We start from the raw sequence: 20,603 nt of genomic DNA, 5'->3' as shown, positions 1-20,603 counted from the left end.
GAATAAATGCTGAGCTCTAAGCTCAGCACTGCTACTGAGTACCTTCGGAAAACTCACTTTCTTCTCTGAGACGTGCTTTCCCCACCTGGAAAATTACCTTGAGGCTTTCTTCTAGTCCTTATGGTCTAGGGTTCTCTCAAGGCCTGGGCACTCTATTAAAAATGGCCTCAGGATATAAAAGCAAGAGGAAACCTGTGCAGGAGAGCATTTAATCTACCTGGATTCATGACCACCAACACCCTCACCTTTTAAATAGTTTTGGTTACAATCAGCAGGGATGTCATAGCAGGGCACAGCCAGACGGTTGGAGCCATAGGCTTGGGCATCAGGGGCAATGATGCCACCATTTACTGCAGGCTGTCTTCCAATCAATGGGCTAAATGATTCATGAGCTCTTGATTCCTTACAAGGATGCTGGGAAGCTGGTACTAGTTTAGACCCATTTTACAGATGAGTAAAGGAGAGGCCAGAAAGTAGTGACATCAGTGAGGTCACACAGAGAGAGAATCTCCAACTTGGGGCAGGAGTGGAAGAGCCCAGGCCAGGGCCAGGCCATGTTGATATCCCAGATAGCAGAAGGGGTAGTGTCACATAGAATTGGATGATGCTTACTACCCTGGGTGCTGGGGGGGAATACACTGCCTAGGTGACATCAGGGCCCACTGTGCAATTTCTAGAGTCATCTTGTAGAAAAGAGGCTCAAAGCTTGGCCAACGTGGTGAAACCTCATCTCTACAAAAAATACAAAAATTAGCCAGGCATGGTGGTAGGCACCTGTAAGCCCAGCTAGAGAGATGAGGCAGGAGAACTGCTTGAACCCAGGAGGCGGAGGTTGCAGTGAGCCGAGATCACATATTGCACTCCCGCCTGGGCAGCAAGAGCAAAACTCCATCTCAAAAACCAAAAAAAGAAAAGAAAAAGAAAAAGAAAAAGGATGAAGTTGAGGAAGTACTTTCTGCTCCAGGCTGGGCTGGGTTGGGGGAATTGAGAGGCACGGGGACGGCTGTCAACTTCTAGCATGTTAAATTGCCTTTTAATGAGCATCTTCAGGATTTCTGTTTACTGCTGCATAATGAGGAAGACTTTGCTGTTATTACTTGAAATTAACCTTTTTGGATGCATCGCTTACACATCATTGAAGAATAATGACTGCCTTCTTCTTCTATAAAAACGTACTTCATAAAATAAACGTATTATACATTTTTAACAGGGAACTCATGAGATAATTTCATCTTTGTTTTTCTTCTTTGTACGGCTTGCTCCTGACAGTATATTCATTTTCTTGCTTATTGCGTGTCTCCCCAGCCAAGATATTCCCTGAAGAAAGGCAGGGTGACTTGGCCTGCTCGTTAGAGCCTGGGTGTGGGGAATGGGGCCAGGAACTCAGAAAGTCCTCAGCAAATATGGGCTGAGGAAATAATATTATTAGTGCATGAAGAGAAGCTCATGGAAACTCAAAGGTTCCAGGCTCTAAAATGCCCAGGAAATATCAATGGATTAGCTCCCCCTGGCAATGATAGTTTGTTCCTGACTTCCAGAATTACCTCTGTTTGGGGACCAAGCTGGGAGCTTGGGACATATGTATCCGATCACTGTAGGAATAATTAATTAAATCACCACTTCCTTTTGCAATGTGTGTTTTACGGGATGAACTGTGAACCCCTAAAACTCATGTGTTGAAGTTCTAACCCCCCTGTACCTTAGAATGTGACAGTATTTGGAGATAGCGCCTTTAAAGGAGTGATTAAAATGAGGCCATCAGGGTAGGCCCTGTTTCATTTTTTATTTTCAAGATGGAGTCTAGCCCTGTTGGCCAGGCTGGAGTGCAATGGTGCAATCTCGGCTTATTGTGACCTCCATTTCCTGGGTTCAGTCGATTCTTCTGCCTCAGCCTCCTGAGTAGCTGGGATTATAGGCACCCACCACCACGCCCAGCTAATTTATATATATATATATATTTTTTTAGTAGAGACAGGGTTTCATCATGTTGGCCTGGCTGGTCTCGAACTCCTGAGGGTAGGCCCTGTTTCATTATGACTGCTGTTCTTATAAGAAGAGAACATTTGGACACACAGAGAGACAACAGAGGCACAGCCACGTAGAAGAAAGACCACGTGAGGACACAGCAAGAAAGTGACTACCTACAAGCCAAGGACAGAGGCCTTAGGAAAACCCACCACTGCTGACACCTTGATTTCGGACTTCCACCCTCCAGAACCAGGAGGAAATACATTTCTGTTGATTAGGCCACCCAGGCTGTGGGATTTTGTTACAGCATCTCTAGCAAACTAATACAGTATGCTCTACTCTCCCTTCCCCAGGTTTCATTAGAGTCTAGTAACTGTTGCTTCCATTGCTGAGATGAGAAAACTGAGGCCCAGTGAGGGAAGTGACTTGGCTGAGACTCCATGACTCCATGGGTCTCACTGCAGAAACCTTTGGGAGAGCCTGGTGCAAGAGCCTGGGTCTTCTCCCATGCCCACCCCATACCTAAGTGTTGGTGAGCTTTTGGGTGGTAGCCCCTCTCTGCCAGGGCTTCTGACTCTGGCAGAGGTCGTGGCTGCTTGCCCCACATGCCTCAGCACTCCCCAGTGATACAGGACCCTTCTGTGAATGGCAGGAGGTGGATGGTGGATTCACCAAATGGGACTGTGTCTGCATCAGAGACAACAGGGTTCACTATTCTACCACCTTCCTCCATCAGAGAGGCAGGGGGGTCTCCAGAGATGGTGAGGTCTCCAGAGAGGGACTCCAGTGAATTTCCGTCCTGCCCCATCCTCCTCCCTTGCCCCACTTCTACCCAGAGTCTCTAGTGAGGATGATCAGAGATGAGAGCTCCTCATTTTGGAGTGACCTCTTCCCACTTATTATTGGACGAATTGGGTGCCCACTTCCCAACCCCCCCTCAAAAAATGCTGGAGTTCTAACTCTCAGTACTTCATAGAGTGACTTAATTTAAAGGTAGGGTCTTTCCAGGGTAACCAAGTTAAAATAAGGTCATTGGGGCCTATTCAATATAAAAAGGGGAAATTTGGATACAGACATTGAACAGACACAGGGAGAAGACATCCATCTACCAGCTAAGGAGAGAGGCCCTCACAGCTCTCAGAAGGCGTTTACCCAGCTGACCTTGAATTTGGACTTTGATCCCCCAGCTATGGTACTTTGTCACAGCGGCCCTAGCAAACTAACACAGCAGTGATCCAAATGGGAATTCCCTCCTACGGGTGGGAGCTATGATTGGCTACACCAGAGGGGTCCCAGGGATGGAGACAAATTTGGGGTAGGATATGGAGTCTGTGCTAGCGGGAATTTAAATAAAGGCAGCATTTGCTACCTAAATGTGGGCACACATATGCTAGCTTCGCCTTGGTAAAAAGGGAATAAATTCAAGGTTCTCGAATGTTGATGTGGGTGCACATTTGTAGGATGCATATATATCAGTGTGTCACGTGCATTCAGGGTGTGTGGGCTCATTTATTTGTTCATTGGCTCATTCATTCATTCATCATTCATCAGTTTCTTGAATGCTTGTACACACTTATACATACACAAGATACAGAAATAAACTGGCAGAGGAAAATGATAGACAAGTATGGGGATTAAGGGAGCATGGAGGAGAAGCATTTGTCTCAGTTTGATATATCAGGGAAGACTTCCTGGAGGAGGAAGCATGTGAGCTGAAACTGGCCAGGTGAAGAGGAGGAGGAAGGTCATGGCATGTAGACATGTAGGAAGAGAAACAGCAGCACACCCCAAACTACACACGGTTTGGGTTGGTTCTATTGTTTGGGACAGTCCTACCCCTACCTGTACCCTATCAGCACTCTGGAATTCCAGGTAGCACAGCCGGAGAGAAGGCACAGATGCCCAGGAGTCAACACTTTATTTTGTTCAGGCTAAGCACACTGGGAGCCCAGCACCCCCGCGGGATATGCCTCTGTGGGCCTGTCTCGCCTCTTGAGGGTGCCCGTGCTGGCTGGCTCTGGACTGAGAGCCACTGGGGAGGCCTGGTCAGTCTCTCTGTCTCCAAGTTATTGCAGAGTCAGGAAGTCTTCAAGGGCAAGTGCATCTCAGGAGGCTGGAAGCAAACATAGGTCAGAGTTGATGAACAGGACGAAGAACGCGCAAGGTTTTCTTTTCTTTTTTTTGGAGACAGGGTCTCACTTTGTCACCCAGGCTGGGGTGCAGTGATGCGATCATAGCTCACTGCACCCTCCACCTCCTGGGCTTGAGTGGTCTTCCTGCTTCAGCTTCCTAAGCATGCCACCAATCCCAGCTAATTTTCTATTTTTTATTTCTTGTAGAGGTGGGGTCTCACTGTGCTGCCCAGGCTGGTCTCAAACTCCGGGCCTCCAGTGATCCTCCTGCCTCAGCGTCCCTAAAGAACTGGGATTATGATCATGAGCCACTGTGCCTGCCCAGGAGGATGGGTACATTTTGACAGAGAGAATGAATGGGGTGGAGGGCCTGGAGTTCTGTATACCCAGGTGGTGTTACTGTAGCAACTCCACAGAAAGGGATGGTAGAATGTAGGCAGCAGGAGGAGAACAACTGAAGGAAAAGTTGGGACAGACTTCCCAAAGGTCCAGAAATTCCAGGTGCAGAGTAACGTGGCACTTACTGCATCCACGGGGTGCTATGCTCTATTCTAGAAATCTCTCAGTCTCATGAAACCCACGACGTTACTTTAGGTTACTTTAGGTATTCTTACCCCCGTTTTCCAACTGAGGACACGGGGGCTTGGCGAGACTGCAGCACTTGCCCAGAGTCCCATAGCTAGTTGTAGGGCAGAACTGAGCTTTGGAGGTCTTGCTTGGTTCCAAAGCCCACCATGCATTTGCATCATTATAGCTGAAAAACTAGCATCCTGGGAGAAGAACCTTGCTCAGGGTAGGGAAGGGGACTTGAGTTTTAAAAGGAATGGTGGAGACAAGATGTTCCGTGATGACTTCTGCTAAGGACTGCGCCCCTTGTGGATGTGTGCCCTTTACTTGGCCTTTGAAACTGCTTTCCGTGTCCCCGAGAGCATAATAATGTAAATGAATATCAGATCTTTACTCGGTAATTGAGAGCAGAGAGAAGGCCATGTTAAGTCAAATTAGTTTGCTCTGATATAGTCCAAGCCTGTCTCTGCGGAAGGGGCAATGGCTTTTTGATGGGCTGAGGATGTCTCTCGAAGAAATAGAGGATGTGTGGCTCATTTCGGTCAAGGAGGTCTGAGGGTTGCAACAAGGTGCACTCTGAGAGCCACGTGCAATTCCTTGACCATCTGAGCTGCAGATGGTTAAGAGCTGCAGCGAGTTCCGAGATTCAGCGACTGGGAAATTTATGAAGGCTCATAGTCTATCAGGCAGTTCTAATTTCGCTGGTGAAGATGCCTGGAATGTATCCCTAGGGAAAAATTTTTATAGATAACTGTAGGGATTCTAGGGTTGGAAACCAGGTCTTCCCTGGTGATTCTATACAAGTGACTTCAATCTTCCCGATCCTCAGTCTGTCAGCCTGGCAAATGGGAATAAATAATATTCACCACCACTTGGGGATATCGAGAGTACTCAATGTCTGGTGTGTCCATTCAATAATTGTAAGCCTTGGTTAGCAATGAATTCCTCTTCTTACCCTGACTCCAGACAAGTGGCAAGATGAGTGCTAGGATGGGGAGGAAGGGCGGGGAGTAGTTCTCCCACACTGTTGCTTTGTGATTTTTGTACTTGTTCCCTCCCCCTCAACCTAAGGCCTCAGTTTCTCTCCAGATGTAATGCAAGTGGACGCCACTATTCTGAAGGTCTCTTCCAACTGGGCCCTTTGCATGTCTGTGAGCCCAGCACAGATTGCCCATCATTATGTGGACAGAACGCCATGGCAGCTCCTTCAACCCCAGATGGAATGACATTAAGAAAATGACAGTAGGGCAGGGAAACTTTAAATATCTGGCACCATCTTTTCTTTCTCTGAGACAGAGTTTTGCTTTTGTTGCCCAGGCTGGAGTGCAACGGTGCACCCTCGGCTCACTGCTATCTCCATCTCCTGGGTCCCAAGCAGTTCTCCTTCCTCAGCCTCCTGAGTAGCTGGGATTACCGGGGTTCACTAAGACATCTGGCTAATTTTTGTATTTTTAGTAGAGACGGGGTTTCACCTGTTGGCCAGTCTGGTCTCGAACTCCTGACCTAAGGTGATCCACCCGCCTTGGCCTCCCTAAGTGCAGGGATTATAGGCGTGAGCCACTGCCCCCGGCCACATCTGGAACCTTCTTTAGCATCATCCCACAGGAACCTTTTACTTTTTGATATGTTTGCATTTCAAAGTATAAGTAAGGAAATAGAAGTACCCAGCAGAGGGCTTCTGAAAAGCTTTGCATCCAGCAACATGTGACTTTAGCTAAAACCTCTAAAAATCTTGGTCTCTAGAGAAATCTGCTGTGGCATTAAGGACAGGAGTGGCACCTGCTCTCTCCAAGGCTGCAAGCTTGACTCATTCCCCAAGAAGAGCCCCAGCCTGTTGCTTTTACCTGAACTGGTTCCTACTTCTGGAGATATTTTTTCATTATGCTTGCAACATCATCGTCTTTCCTCCCTGTCCCAGGCTCTCTGAGCTCAGAAGACGTTCGCTCATCACCGTCACCTGCAAGTCGTGGGATTCCTGGTCGACTTTTGATGCTGTCAGCACTTTTGAAGGACACGATGGAGCTGGAGGATGAGGACGAGTCGGACAGGTGAGCAGGATCCTCCTTGGGCTCTGGGCTCTTTTTCAAAATGGTCTTGATCCCCGAGAGAAAGGTACGGTCAGCCTCTTCTGGCTCAAAGTGGACGCTTGAACGCTGCGAACCGCCTTGCCCACCTTTGGCTGCTCCGGCCAAGGATGTAGGTGTCTGGGGCTTCCGGATGGCCGGGAGGAAGTCATCAAAGTCCACTTTGGTCTTGCGTTCGTAGTTGAGGCTTGGGAGTTTCCAGCTGAATGGGTCACTGCCTAGAGGCTCCTCCATCAGGTGGGCAAACTGGCGGTTCTGGAAAACAAGCGGCTCCTTTCCAAGGTCTGGACAGGCTGCGTCGTCCACAGAGGACTCCAGACACCGCCTCCGAGGACGCAGTACGGGTGACAGCAGCGTGTCCCTGGGTGTGGTCGGGGAGCTCAGTTTTCTCCCCATGCTAGGTCTGGATTCTAAGAGGGACTCGCAGGAACTGAATCGGGCCTTCGCCTTCTCAGGGAGCAGGGTTGTGCTCCCAATGCCATCTGAAGAGATGCATTTGAGGCTGGTGGACCTCGAGAGACCACCAGTGGCCCCTTCGATCTCCAGGGGTGATTTTGCCCCAACCCTCAGTGAGAGGTTTCCCTCGTCACTGCCAGCCCTGCCCCTCCTCAGTGTGGAAGCCCCAGTAGTCTGGTAAATGGGGATAGTGGGCCAGTCCTCCAGGCCCAGCGTGGACCCGTGGCCTCTCTGGGCTCTCTTCCTCCGGAGCCCTTCCACGAACTCTGAGAGGGCCGCTGAAGGACTGGGCAGCTTTTCCCTGGACAGCGGGGATGTATTTGCACTCCGAGAAGCCAGGGGAGAGGACACAGCTTCCAATCTCTCTGTGGACTTTCTCTGGGTGGTGACCCCTTCGCCATCCCCAAGATGACTGTACTTTTGCCGGCAGGTGAAATGAGGAGAAACAGACTTGTCTCCCGAGGTCTTGCTGCGGACATCAGTGGACCAGCCTCTGCTCAGTGCCGACACCGGCTGTGTCCTCTCAGCGTCCCCAGCCTCCTCGTTTATCCTGTGCCAAGAAGAAAAATGCAGTCGGTAGAAACTGCAATTCATACAATTTGTGCCATCGGTGTGAGAGCCCCCAAGCACAGGCACTAATATGATTTTTCTTTGGCAATACCATCCCTACCGCACTCTCAAATGAACCATATGATTTAATGTGAGAATTCAAGCCATGTAAATGATTTCTTGTTGCTTTCTGAATGCAATTTCTATCTATAATTAAACCCAGCTAAGTATATTTGAGTAGATTAAAACTGCAGCTAGGACGGATGAATTAGATTTACGAGGCATCATATCTGACACGATAGGACTTATCAACCCAGAGCTCACTGTGAAATAAGTAGTTTGCTTCTTCAAGACCAGAAGGGGACATGCAGTGGGTGGTTTATTTATTTTAGGCTAAGCCCAGAGGACAGTCCCACCAAGTGCGGCATCTGAGAGTCAAGACCCAAACACGTGTCTCCAAGGGATGCCCCAGGACATCCCTGGTTGTTTCATGGGGTGCGTGTATAGGTAAAATCTTGTTCCCCCAAAAGGGAAAGATTCACATGAAATCAACTTGAAACCAAGACGATACACAAGAGGACAGACGGTTTCTATTCTGGGACTACACCAGACGTGGCTTTTATGCAGAGGGAGTTTGTAGCAGCAGCGCCAAAAACACTTTGCCTCTGAAAATCAGGAGCCTCACAGTGGGACCAAATTACAGACTATAAAATAAATGGCATCACTTAAAGGAGAGAGACTGGAGTCCATCACCCTTTGCCTTAATAAATAAAATCTATTTGCCCTCTCTCTAAGAGGAACGACCCCCTTCCCACCCACCAGCAAAGTTATAATTTATTTATTTATTTTTTTTGAGATGGAGTCTTGCTCTGTCACTAGGCTGGAGTGCAGTGGCACAATCTTAGCTCACTGCAACCTCCGCCCCCTGGGTTCAAGCGATTCTTCTGCCTCAGCCTCCCGAGTAGCTGGGACCACAGGCGCGTGCCACCATGCCCAGCTAATCTTTTTGTATTTTTAGTAGAGACGGGGTTTCACTATGTTGGCCAGGATGGTCTCGATCTCTTGATCTCGTGATCTGCCCGTCTTGGCCTCCCAAAGTGCTGGGATTACAGGTGTGAGCCGCCAGGCCCGGCCATAATTTGTTTTTTAGGAAAGTAAAAAAGTTGCCAAATGTCAGAGTTTTAGCACTGCAGACAAAGCCACTGAGGGCTCAGGTCTGAATAGACACTGAGGGCCATGCAAACTTGGGTTTCCAATCATGGGGTCCCCGTCTCTGAGTGCGTTGTTGCTGGAACTGGAACTATCAGGACAATTGTAGGATTCCGACCTCTGTGTGCAAAGGGTGACTGAGGTTCTGCTATAAGACTTTGAGGAAGACTTCTTGCTTACCCAGTTGGATAACACCACCTCCACTCCTGATCACACAGGACAGTTTAGGAGAAAAAGAACTGACCACATGACCCAAGGGGGTTTTGAATCTGGGAAGGAAGCCAAGTCAGAGGTCCCTTGAGGTGATGCCACGGAAGGCACGAGCGGGAATGGTTGGGCTAGGAGAGGAGCATCTTTCCCAGGGAAATAGGTGGGGATTGAAATAGACTCAGTGTTTGCTTCACCCGAAAATCAGTATGTTGACACCTAATCCTCAATGTGATGATATTAGGAGGTGGGGATTTCGGGAGGTGATTAGGTCATGAGGGTGGAGCCCTTGTGAATGAGATTAGTGCCCTTACAAAAGAAGCCCCAGAGGGCTCCCTCGCCCCTTCCACTGTGTGAGGACACAATGAGAAGATGGTCGTCTACAAATCAGACAACAGATCTACCTGCCAGCAGCTTGATCTTAGATTTCCCAGCCTCTAGAACTATGAGAAATACATTTCTATTGTTTATAAGCCACCCAGTCTATGGTGGTGTTGTTACAGCAGCCAGAAGAGATGGAGACAGGCACCTAGACCATGCCTTCCTGAGCGCCCCTGAGGACAGAGCTTCAGTGATCCCACAGATCCCAGGTCTGGCAGGAGCTCCCCAGGCTGGGGTCCAGTGTGAGTAAATGAGTTCACCAAGGCAACAATGGGCCCAGCTAAAGGGCTTCATAGAGCTGGCTGTGGTCATCTCTCTCTCCTTACTCCCCATGTCAGATGGGTAGAGTAGGGTTGAAGTTGCAGTCTGACAATGGTAAGGAGACCCAGGTGTCGAAGTGGCAATGTGGAGGAGTTACCTCCTCTCCCACTCTCTCTGACCGTCACCCTCAGTCCTTCTCCTGTGTGATCAGGCTTGCTATTTCCACCCTCTTTCTCACCCTGCTCCTGGATGCTGGTCTCCTGGGACAGACCAAGTCCTCCCTGCTTCTGCATTTTGCACAAGTGTTTCCCTTTCCCTGGAATACTCCTTCCACTACCCTACCCCTGGTCCTGGTGCCTTCCTCCTGGGGTGGCTGGGACAGTGAAAGAAAGGTCCTTGATACTGTGTCTGCCACCTGATTACCCAAGTAATGGTTATTGGTTATGATGAATAATTTATAACAATAATAAATGGTTATTAATCATTAATAATTAAAGGCAATCATTATTACTACTATTTAATTCTGAGTCCCCAGAACCCAACCCCACACTAGACTCAATAAAAGCCTCAATTGAAGTTCAAAGAGGGATGCCTAGATGCATGAATGGGCAGGTGACCTTCTGTCTCACCGTAAGAAGAAAGCTTGGTTCCTGTGTGCTAAAACAAAGGCTGCACATTTGCCCAGAGCATCTGCCTCCTTTCCTATTTCTTGCCTGTTCGCATCACAGCTGGACAAGGACTGGAAGAGGAGATGGAAGGCTCCTTTGTGATTCCCTGAAGGCATATCTATCAACATCGTTGCTTTGGAATCACTCCCTGAATACATGGCAAGATGGCATTCACACGACTGTAATTTTTTCTTCCTTACTTTTTATTAATAAACAGCTTGGAGCTGCCAGGGGCAGTGGGCTGCCGCAGAACTGACAAAAGTCATTTCCATCCTGTCCTGGCCCTGAAAGGAGGCGGGTGTGATGAATGTGTCTCGGATGCTCTGTCTCATCCATCGCTTGCCACGTGAGGGGGGCGACATTGAGGGCTCCTGTCACTGAATCTCCCAGGAATCTGCCATCCTGCTCACCCTAGCTCCCACTGCCACTGCTGGCTGCAGATGCCAGGGCAGGGCATGAGTAAATGAAGAAGTCCCAGGAGGAGGAAGAGGAGGAGAAAGGGGAGGAGGAGGAGCCGAAAACAGTAGGGTAAAAGGCGTGAGTGTAGGAAGGAGGAGAACAGACCACAAGTCCGAACTGACAGTGTCTTGCTGACTCTCATTTCTGCACCTCTGGAGTTGGCACCAAGCCCAGCAGGTAGTAGATGCTCAGCAAATGTCATTGAATCAATCAAGATAGATGAGAAAGAAGAGATAGTCAGGATGAGAAAAGTGGAGGACGGGCAAAGAAATGCGGGAAGAGAATAAGGATTAGAGCACGAAAGAAGAGGAGGCAGGATAAACAGGAGAGAAGTTGAAATGAGAATGAGGGGGGAGGTGGAGAGGAAGAGGAAGGAGACCCAGAGGGCTGTGGCGATGGAGAAAAAGGAAGGAGACTTAGGCAAAGGCAAGAAGGAGAGGAGAACGTTGCAGAGGCCGGGAACTAAGGATCTGTCGCCTTTGGCTTTGACGAAAAGGCAAGATAGGCTGGGGTCCACGGCGAAGTAGCCTGCTGCCCATAAATAGGAGTCTGGAGGTCACAGTGTGTGAGGTACAGACTGGTGATCAGGTACAGAGGCCACAGGTGTACTGGGCCCAAGCCAGGAAGGTCCCCAGCAATGCTGGTGCAGGGGGATTTGCACTTGCCTTCCCTGGGGTCCTTGAGCAGCAATGCCTTCTATAAGTCATGGAAGCTGAAACGTCCCACACAGTCACTCAGGCCCAGCCTGGCTGTCATGGGGTCTGAGGGCCTGATGTCTTGAGATTGGGGTGGGTCGTGTCCCACCTTTCTGGAATGGTCTGGTGCCTCTGAAACCTCAGATGGTGAGCTTAGAACAGGAATACAAGCCATGCAGTGTAGACTCCTGGTGGGGCTGGAGAGGAGACATGGGGGCAGAGTGAGGAGAGAGGGGGAAGAGGGGGCAAGGAGGAAGGAAAGAAAGAAGCTGCCCATGGCCAAGTGCTTCTTCCTGGCTTTCCCATGCAGAAATCCACCTATGTCTCTCTGCAAGTGCTTTTTCTATTTCCTGTCTGAAACCACCTCTCAAGGTATGAAGTTCCTTGCATCCGTTCCTTCCTGTGTAGAGACTGAAGAATTTAATCTAAATTCAGATGCCCCTTTGTAGGCTTTAAGATAAGGATCCCGAGTTCTGCTGAGCAAGGCTGGATGATCATCTCTGTTCCTGTCTCAGCACTGGACACTTCAAACACCTCCTGCCTGACTTCATCCCAGGACCAGAAAGAGTCTTCTTTTTTCCCTCGCTGTCCTCACAGGACCAGGTGGGTGTGACTCAGATGGAACTCCCCTTCATCAGCATGATGGAGGGATGTCAGATAATCAAGATGTTACCATGCCTGCTTACCAGAGCCTGGGCCAGGAAGAGGGATGATGTATACAAGAGTCACTGAGAGACAGGCTAGGCAGGAGCACTGTTACTTTTCAAGGCGAGGCTCCAGAAAAGCCTTTAGGACTTCTACTGCCTGCCCCATAGTCTGTTCAAAAAGGAATATCCTTCTGGTATACCTGCTATGGGAAAGAGCCAGAGGATAGTCCTGGAGCATCCTGCCACAAAGATGCCAGGGCTGGTTTTATAACTTACTGGATGAAAGAGTCATATTTAGACAGCTACCCCTGACTAAATAGCTACTGTGTGCCAGGTGCTGTGCTAGATACCAGGAATATAGGAGACAGCAAACTGATCCTGCCCTCACAGCAACCCCGAGAGGCAGGGATTACGACCTCCAGGCACAGAGAGGCTGAGTAACCTCTGTAAGCACACACAGCTGGCAACCAAGTCTGGTTTTGCCACCCACTAGCCATGTGACCTGGGATCACTGCCCAACTTCTCTAAGCCTCGGTTTCTTTACCTGAAAAATGGGGGAAACCAGATTAGCCTTGCAATGCTGCGAAGATAAGAACTCCATGAAGGCAGGATTTTCATCCATTGTGTTCACTGCTGCCAGAACAGTGTCTTAGCACATAGCAAGTGCTCAATGAATTTGTGTTGAATGAGTGAGGGAAACACCAGGGCCCTAATACATTGTAAGTGCTCCATAAACATGTGTTGGATACATGAGTGAATTGCCAGCCCTCAGGCTCACAGGAGGTGCTCAATAAAATGTATGTTCAAGTTATGAATCATGTTCCAGTGCTTGCCACATAGTAGGTTCCAATAAATATTGGATTGATGAAATGAATTGATGAACAATGGCATTTATATGAAAATGCTCTAAGTATGGGTTGCTTCAAGTCATAGAAGTTTATTAGGTAAATTAAGACATGAACACTCAGGAATACTGTAATTTCCACTCTTTATAACCTGCTAGGCTTAAAAACCAACAACCAACCAAACAAACAAAAGAGCTTCAGAAGCAGAGAGACCTGAGTTCAAATTCCAGCTCTGGCTCTGTCTATTCCAACCCAGATTTTTTTTTTTTTTTTTTCTTGGCTCGCTGCAACCTCTGACTCCCAGGTTCAAGTGATTCTCTTGCCTCAGCCTCCTGAGTAGCTGGGATTACAGGCACCTGCCACCAGCCCAGCTAATTTTTATATTTTTAGTAGAAACGGCATTTCACCATGTTGGCCAGGGTGATCTTGAACTCCTGACATCAGGTGATCCATCTGCCTCGGCCTCCCAAAGTGTTGGGATTACAGGCGTGAGCAATACCACCTGGGCCTCCAGGTATCTTTTGAAGCCTAAACATGCATAGGTGTACAAGTGGGAATGACACTGCCCTAGGTCCCAGGGTCTTATTAGAAATGAGAGATGATGCATGCCATATGCACATTCAGTATCTAAGAGTGGAGGCTACCCCCAGTGCTACAAGTGAGGCAAAAGACACTACAGTTAAACTTTCATCCATGACTTATCTCCAAGTATTACTAATGGTAGAACACAAATTTTAAAATCTTAACACTTGTCTGATTGCTTTTCTTGAATGACCACTTTCATCGGTGCTAGAGAAGTCCCCAGACTGAGGGCAGATGTTCAAGAGTAAAGAATTGCTTTGTACGCATCTACCGTGAACAGCATGGAGAAGGGAAGTGGAGATTGAAGTGGTTGGTTCAGCCTCAGGACAAGCTAGTGCTGGAGACAGTGTCTTCTGCTTGGATTATACCTTTTCCCCTCTCATAGTATCTTACGAATGGGGCTCCATTGTTTCATCTCTAGTGTTGACCACAGAAGCAGATGCTCTATGAAAATCGATGAAGAACAAAGAAGAAGGCGCCTACAACTCTGCACATATCACATTCAGCATCTCATCGAGCTAAGCAGCATCGCCCCATCAACATCGGAGGTATCACTCCACCTTGCATATGAGGAAACTGAGGCTCACTGGTAGGCAATCATTTGCTCAAGGCCACACTGCTCGGTGGCAGGGCCTGCATTTGAACCCTGCTGGGCAGGATCTGAATCCCATTCTTCCCCTTCCACTACATCACACACACCCACTGGGAGAAGGCTGAAGGGAAACCTCAACCAGCTGAACTTACATCTACACGTACACATTTTTCAAAATCCACTGCGACGTGATGAACCAAAAAAAAGTTAGCTCCAAGTCAAGGAGATGCTGGATTTACTGTCATTAAACTTAATCACACAGCAAAACAGACAAACGAAACATAATTCCCAGATCTGAGTGTGGTCAGAGCCTGGGCTGATTGTAGCTACCAGGAAACTAGATGCAGATGTAATGACACCATGAATCATCCCCAAAAGCATGCTGTCACCCCCCACTCTTCATCTACTCCCTGAAATTAGAGAGGAAATTTAAAACATATTGATGTTCTTTAATACTGGTGAGGCCTGCGATGGGAAACTCGACATTCTTTGAAGATGGCCTGAAGATTTGGTAACTGAGTCCAAAATAGCGAGGGACAGTCTGTGATGAAAGTTGACATGGCACCACCCAGGGCTGTCTATTATGCAGGGAATGGGAGGCACTTACAAAGCCACTGTGGTGCGCTGGAAAATGCCACATCATTAGCATTATCATGAATCGTGCCGCTAGGTTTTGTATTCATTACTCGAGTTTATGCTCACAACAGTTGTCTAAAGCAGATATGGCAATCTTCCCATGTCAGAAATGAGGCTTGGAAAGAATCAGTAATTTGTTATGTAATCAGCGGGAGAACGTGAATTTCAACCGAGGAGTCCAGCTCCGGGGCCCAGGCCTCCCAACTGCTCTATTCTACTGCTCTTTATTTACCCATTTTATACATGAGGAAGCTGAGGCTAAGAGAGGCAAACGGGCTTGCTGAGGGGGAGCAGAGCTGAGACTCCCACCCTGCTCTATCTGTCTGCCTACAATGTGCTGCTGAGCACACAGCGGCATAAGGTGGGCTGCTGTCCTGTCTTTGGGAGAGGACTGTAGGTGTGGAGTCTGGAAAATCCCATGGAGAAGGGTCAGCAGTGCAAGAAATTCCAGGGAAACTGAAGCACAGACTATAAACACAGCAAGAATTTGGCAAGGGAGAGAGCAGTCAGTACTGGCACCTGGGTGCATACCTTTCTTCCTTGTTTTGAGACGGAGTTTCACTCCTGTTGCCTGCACTGGAATGCAATGGTGCGATCTCAGTTCACCGCAACCTCCACCTCCCAGGTTCAAACGATTTTCCTGCCTCAGCCTCCTGAATAGCTGGGATTACAGGCACCCACCACCACCACACCCAGCTAATATTTGTATTTTTATTAGAGACGGAGTTTCACCATGTTGGCCAGGCTGGTCTCGAACTCCTGACCTCAAGTGATCCACCCACCTCAGCCTCCCAAAGTGCTGGGATTAAAGTGTGAGCCACCGTGCCCAGGCAGGCACAGCCTTTCTTGAGGAGGTGGGTTGAGTTGGTCTTTGGAAGAGGGGTAGGATTTCAGTGGTAGCGATGGCTCGAGAAAGACACTCCAAGTAAGAGCAGAAGATTCCTGCTATTGATTCTTAGCTTATTCAATCTGCAAAACCCTTGACAAGCAAAGGCTGATATGTAAATTTCACAGGCAAGGAAACTGAGGCTTAGGAAGCTCCCCCATCCCTAGCTGAGAGGGAAGTTCAAAGCAAGGAGGATGTTGGGGGTTGGGGAAGGGATAGCTAAGGAAGCAGGCAAGTGAGGAGGAGGTGACATTAGCAACAATCTGTCCCATGCCTGGCCACTCCTGGCTTGGGGAATAGAGTCAGGAAACAGACACTGTGAATATCCTACATTCTCTATAATACGGCAGATTTAATGAGACAGGGTCACCCTCAAGGCTTGCTTGCTGTTCTCTCTGACGCTCAAGGTCAGAGCCGAGTCTTTGACAATTTTACAAACCAATCCATTGGGTGACCCTGCGCGGACACCGGCCTTCATGCCTTCTGTGGCTCAGCAGAATTTGCCTTGACTTCACACACACAGTCTTACTGGCTACCAGCGACTAAGGTCAGTGAATTTTGCGTAGAGTTGTCCATTTGAATCACCCCTGGAACTCTACCAAAAAAAAAAAAAAAAAAACAGTTAAAAAGGAGCTGGGTGGTTCTAAGCAGATCATTCTCATTTAAAAGAGACTGGAGGCCGGGCGCGGTGGCTCAAGCCTGTAATCCCAGCACTTTGGGAGGCCAAGGCGGGTGGATCACGAGGTCAAGAGATCGAGACCATCCTGGTCAACATGGTGAAACCCCGTCTCTACTAAAAATACAAAAAAAAAATTAGCTGGGCACGGTGGCACGTGCCTGTAATCCCAGCTACTCAGGAGGCTGAGGCAAGAGAATTGCCTGAACCCAGGAGGCAGAGGTTGTGGTGAGCCGAGATCGCACCATTGCACTCCAGCCTGGGTAGCAAGAGCGAAACTCCATCTCAAAAAGAAAAAAAAAAAAAAAAAAGAGAGAGACTGAAGAGCAACACAAGATGTTAATAATAAGAAAAACAAAACAGGGAAAAGCGTCTATGGGAGCTCTCTGTGCTTTCTGCTCTATCGTTTTGTGAAAACGTAAAACTGCTCAAAAGTAAAAGGTCTATTATTTTTCTTAAAAGAAACTAAAGAAGCATAATCAAACATAATTAGTTTTCTTAATAGAATCATTCTATGAACCTCAGCATCACCCAACGTATGTTTGTAATACACCTGCCCATGTACCCCCTGCTTTTAAAAATTAAATTTGAAAAATAAATAAATAAGAAGATAATATAAAAACACAGTGATACAAGACAATTTTAGGATAATTGGGTAATATAAAAGTTGGGATCTTAGACAACGTTATGGATTTGTTCATTTTTTTAAGTGTGATAGTGATACAATACTTAGAAAACGTCCTTCTGAGAAGAAAGATGTGAAACTATCTAAGGAGAGCTGTGATGTTGTCAACTTGTTTTTATATGGGAAAGGAAAGGAAAGGAGAAGGGAGGGAAGGGGAGGGAAGGAAGGAAGGAAGGAAGGAAGGAAGGAAGGAAGGAAGGAAGGAAGGAAGGAGGGAAGGAGGGAAGGAGGGAAGGAGAGAAGGAGGGAGGAAGGGAGGGAGGAAGAAAGGAAGGAAGGAAGGAAGGAAGGAAGGAAGGAAGGAAGGAAGGAAGGAAGGAGGGAAGGAGGGAGGGAGGGAGGGAGGGAGGGAGGGAGGGAGGGAGGGAGGGAAAATGTGTTTAAACATAGATATAGAGGGGGAGCTAAAGATAGAAATGAAGTCATGTGGAGAATTCTAGCAACTATCATATTAAGGTAGAAGCTAATCGTTGATAGTGCCCTCTGTTAACAAATTTAAAAAATAAGGAAGAGAGAAAAGGAAGGAAGGACAGATGGAAGGAAGGATGGAAGAAAGGAAAAGAGGAAGGGAGAGAGAGAAGAAGGAAGGGAGTGAGGGAGAGAGAGAGGGGAGGAAGGAAAGGAGGAAAGGAAGGAGGGGCAGAGGGAGGATGGATGGAAGGAAGGAAGGAAATTAGGCTAATCAGAAAGAATTAGGAGTGAGTCAGAGAGGAAGGAACTGACACTGTGCAGGTGATTCTGATAAATCATCATTCTTTATTTAAAGAAAAACCAGATAAACATTTTCACTCACCCTTTAATGCTCAGCCCAACTATAGCTGCCCCCGAATGCCCTTCTGCCCTCTGGCCTGGCTTGGGACATCTCCTGGCTCCCAGAGCTTCCTGTGTCTCCCCCTGAAGGGTCTTCTGCCTTCTGGCCTGGGTTGGGACATCTCCTGGCTCCCAGAGCCTCCTGTGTCTCCCCCTGAAGGGCCTTCTGCCCTCTGGCCTGGTTTGGGACATCTCCTGGCTCCCAGAGCCTCCTGTGTCTCCCTCTGAAGGGCCTTCTGCCCTCTGGCCTGGTTTGGGACATCTCCTGGCTCCCAGAGCCTCCTGTGTCTCCCCCTGAAGGTCCTTCTGCCCTCTGGCCTGGGTTGGGACATCTCCTGGCTCCCACAGCCTCCTGTGTCTCCCTCTGAAGGGCCTTCTGCCCTCTGGCCTGGTTTGGGACATCTCCTGGCTCCCACAGCCTCCTGTGTCTCCCTCTGAAGGGCCTTCTGCCCTCTGGCCTGGGTTGGGACATCTCCTGGCTCCCACAGCCTCCTGTGTCCCCCTTTGCACTGTAGTTGTCTGTTTACTTATTTGCAACTCCCAGCAAGACTGTTAGTTTCTGGAGTAGACCACGTCTTTCTTCTATGAATCCCCAGCATCAGGAATGCCTCAAAGAAAGCTTGTAGAATGGAAAGAATGAAGGAATGGGGGATTAGAAAGATGAGAGATTATAGAAGTGTGGAAAGAATGTGCAGATGGCTGCCTCACCTGGGCTGGACATTTCAGAGCCCAGTAACCCTGCTCACCAGTCAGTCACATTCCCTTCTCCTGGCTGAAAAACAAGATTCAAAAGCCACTTCCAGTACAGTCTAAAAAATGAGTTCTCCGTATTTCTAACACCAAGCCAAGAGCCTTGTTTCATTTCTACAGGATGTGATCAATTTCTAGAATATCAAATTGAGACTGACTTGCAGCTTCATCTGGTTTGAACCCCTCATTCCACACCTAGAAAAAGAGAGAAGAGACTAGAACTTCCCAAGTCATGTGATGAGATGGCGCAAGAACCGGCTGTAACACTTGAGTCTTTTATCTTCTGCTACAATATCCACATTGTTTTGAAGAACATCATTCCAGATTTGTCATTAAAATCTAATTGGCTCGTAGACTCAATTGGGATTCAACATATTTAAGGAAGTTTAATGCATCCCTTCACTTTCCACGCAGACATTGCCTCACCTGAATATGCTGAAATGGCCACAGTCACATAAAATCTCAGACTGAGTCACAAAAGCACTCAGTTCCCCATGAAAATGCAGTTTTAAGTGAATGGAAATTAGGCATCCTATTTCCTTACCTCCATCCTAAATCATTTATTGAGTGTCATGATGCCAGATGTTGTCAACAGAGAGAGGAATAGTGCTTGTCTTCAAGGAACTTACATTCTAGAGGAGTAGTAGATTTGCCAAGTTAGGACTGGAAGAAAATATGAGTGAAAGTTTGCGTTTCCTTAGTCATTAAAAGTAAGAAAAAAAATTAGCTTTTATTTTAAGTTCAAGGGTACATGTGCAGGTTTGTTATACAGGTAAACTCATGTCACAGGGGTTTGCTGTACAGATAATTTCATCACGCAGGAATTAAGCCGAGTACCCACTAGTTATTTTTCTGATCCTCTCCCTCCTCCCACTCTCCACCCTCCGACAGTCCCCAGTGTGTGTTGTTCCATCTATGTGTCCATGTGCTTCCATCATTTAGCTTCCACTTAGAAGTGAGACCATGCGGTATTTGGTTTTCTGTTCCTCTGTTAGTTTGCTGAGGATAATGGCCTCCAGCTCCATTCACGTCCCTGCAAAGGATATGATCTCATTCTTTCTTCTGGCTGCATAGTATTCCATAGTCTATATGTAGCACATTTTCTGTATCCAGTCTACTATTGATGGGCATTTAAGTTGATTCCATGTCTTTGTCATTGGGAATCATGCTGGGATGAGCATACACATACATGTGTCTTAATGGTAAAAACAAAATAATGTATATTCCTTTAGATATATACTCAGTAGTGGGATTGCTGTGTTAAGTGGCATTTCTGCTTTTGGTCTCTGAGGAATCACCAGGTTGTTTTCCACAATCGTCAAGATGGATTAAAGACTTAAATGTAAAACTCAAAACTATAGAAACTCTGGAAAACAACCTAGGTGATACTATTCTGGACATAGCAACGGGCAAAGACTTGATGATGAAGATGCCAAAAGCAATCGTAACCAAAGCAAAAGTTGATAAATGGGATCAAATTAAACTAAAGAGCTTCTGCACAGCAAAAGAGACAATAAACAGAGTGAACAGACAACCTGCAGAATGGGAGAAAGTATTTGCAAACAATGCATCTGACGAAAGTCTAATATCCAGTACCCATAAGGATCTTCAACAAATTTACAAGAAAAAAACAAACAACCCCATTAAAAAGTGAGCAAAGGGCATGAACAGACACTTGTAAAAAGAAGGCATACATATGACGAACAAGCATATGTAAAAAAGTTCAACATCACCGATCACTAGAAATGCAAAGCAAAACCACAATGAGATACCAATTCACAGCAGTTAGAATGGCTATTACTAAAAAGTCAGCCAGGTGCGGTGGCTCACGACTATCATCCCAGCACTACAGGAGGCT

The 20,603-nt window shown here is 47.5% G+C and overlaps 1 protein-coding gene across 6 annotated transcripts in view; it reads right to left on the bottom strand.

Moving 5' to 3' along the window:
• Positions 1-20,603, bottom strand: part of MYO18B (myosin XVIIIB) — a 397,224-nt gene that overhangs the window by 89,629 nt on the left and 286,992 nt on the right. For 3 of the 6 annotated variants that reach the window (XM_054239724.2, XM_078336705.1, XM_035256971.3), the window contains 2 exons: positions 6,512-7,757; positions 3,868-4,081 (listed from right to left, as the gene is read on the bottom strand). The exons of 2 other annotated variants lie outside the window; for them this stretch is intronic. In XM_054239724.2, coding sequence (XP_054095699.2) covers positions 6,524-7,757 — 1,234 coding nt within the window. In that variant the 3' untranslated portion in view covers positions 3,868-4,081; positions 6,512-6,523. Of the gene's footprint in view, positions 1-3,867; positions 4,082-6,511; positions 7,758-15,886; positions 16,420-20,603 lie in introns of those variants that run through there. One more of the 6 variants, XM_054239729.2, reaches the window with a different exon arrangement.

Source organism: Callithrix jacchus, chromosome 1 (genome assembly GCF_049354715.1).
Source record: "Callithrix jacchus isolate 240 chromosome 1, calJac240_pri, whole genome shotgun sequence".
Lineage (NCBI taxonomy): Eukaryota > Metazoa > Chordata > Mammalia > Primates > Cebidae > Callithrix > Callithrix jacchus.
This window is presented reverse-complemented; position numbering and strand designations above follow the sequence as displayed.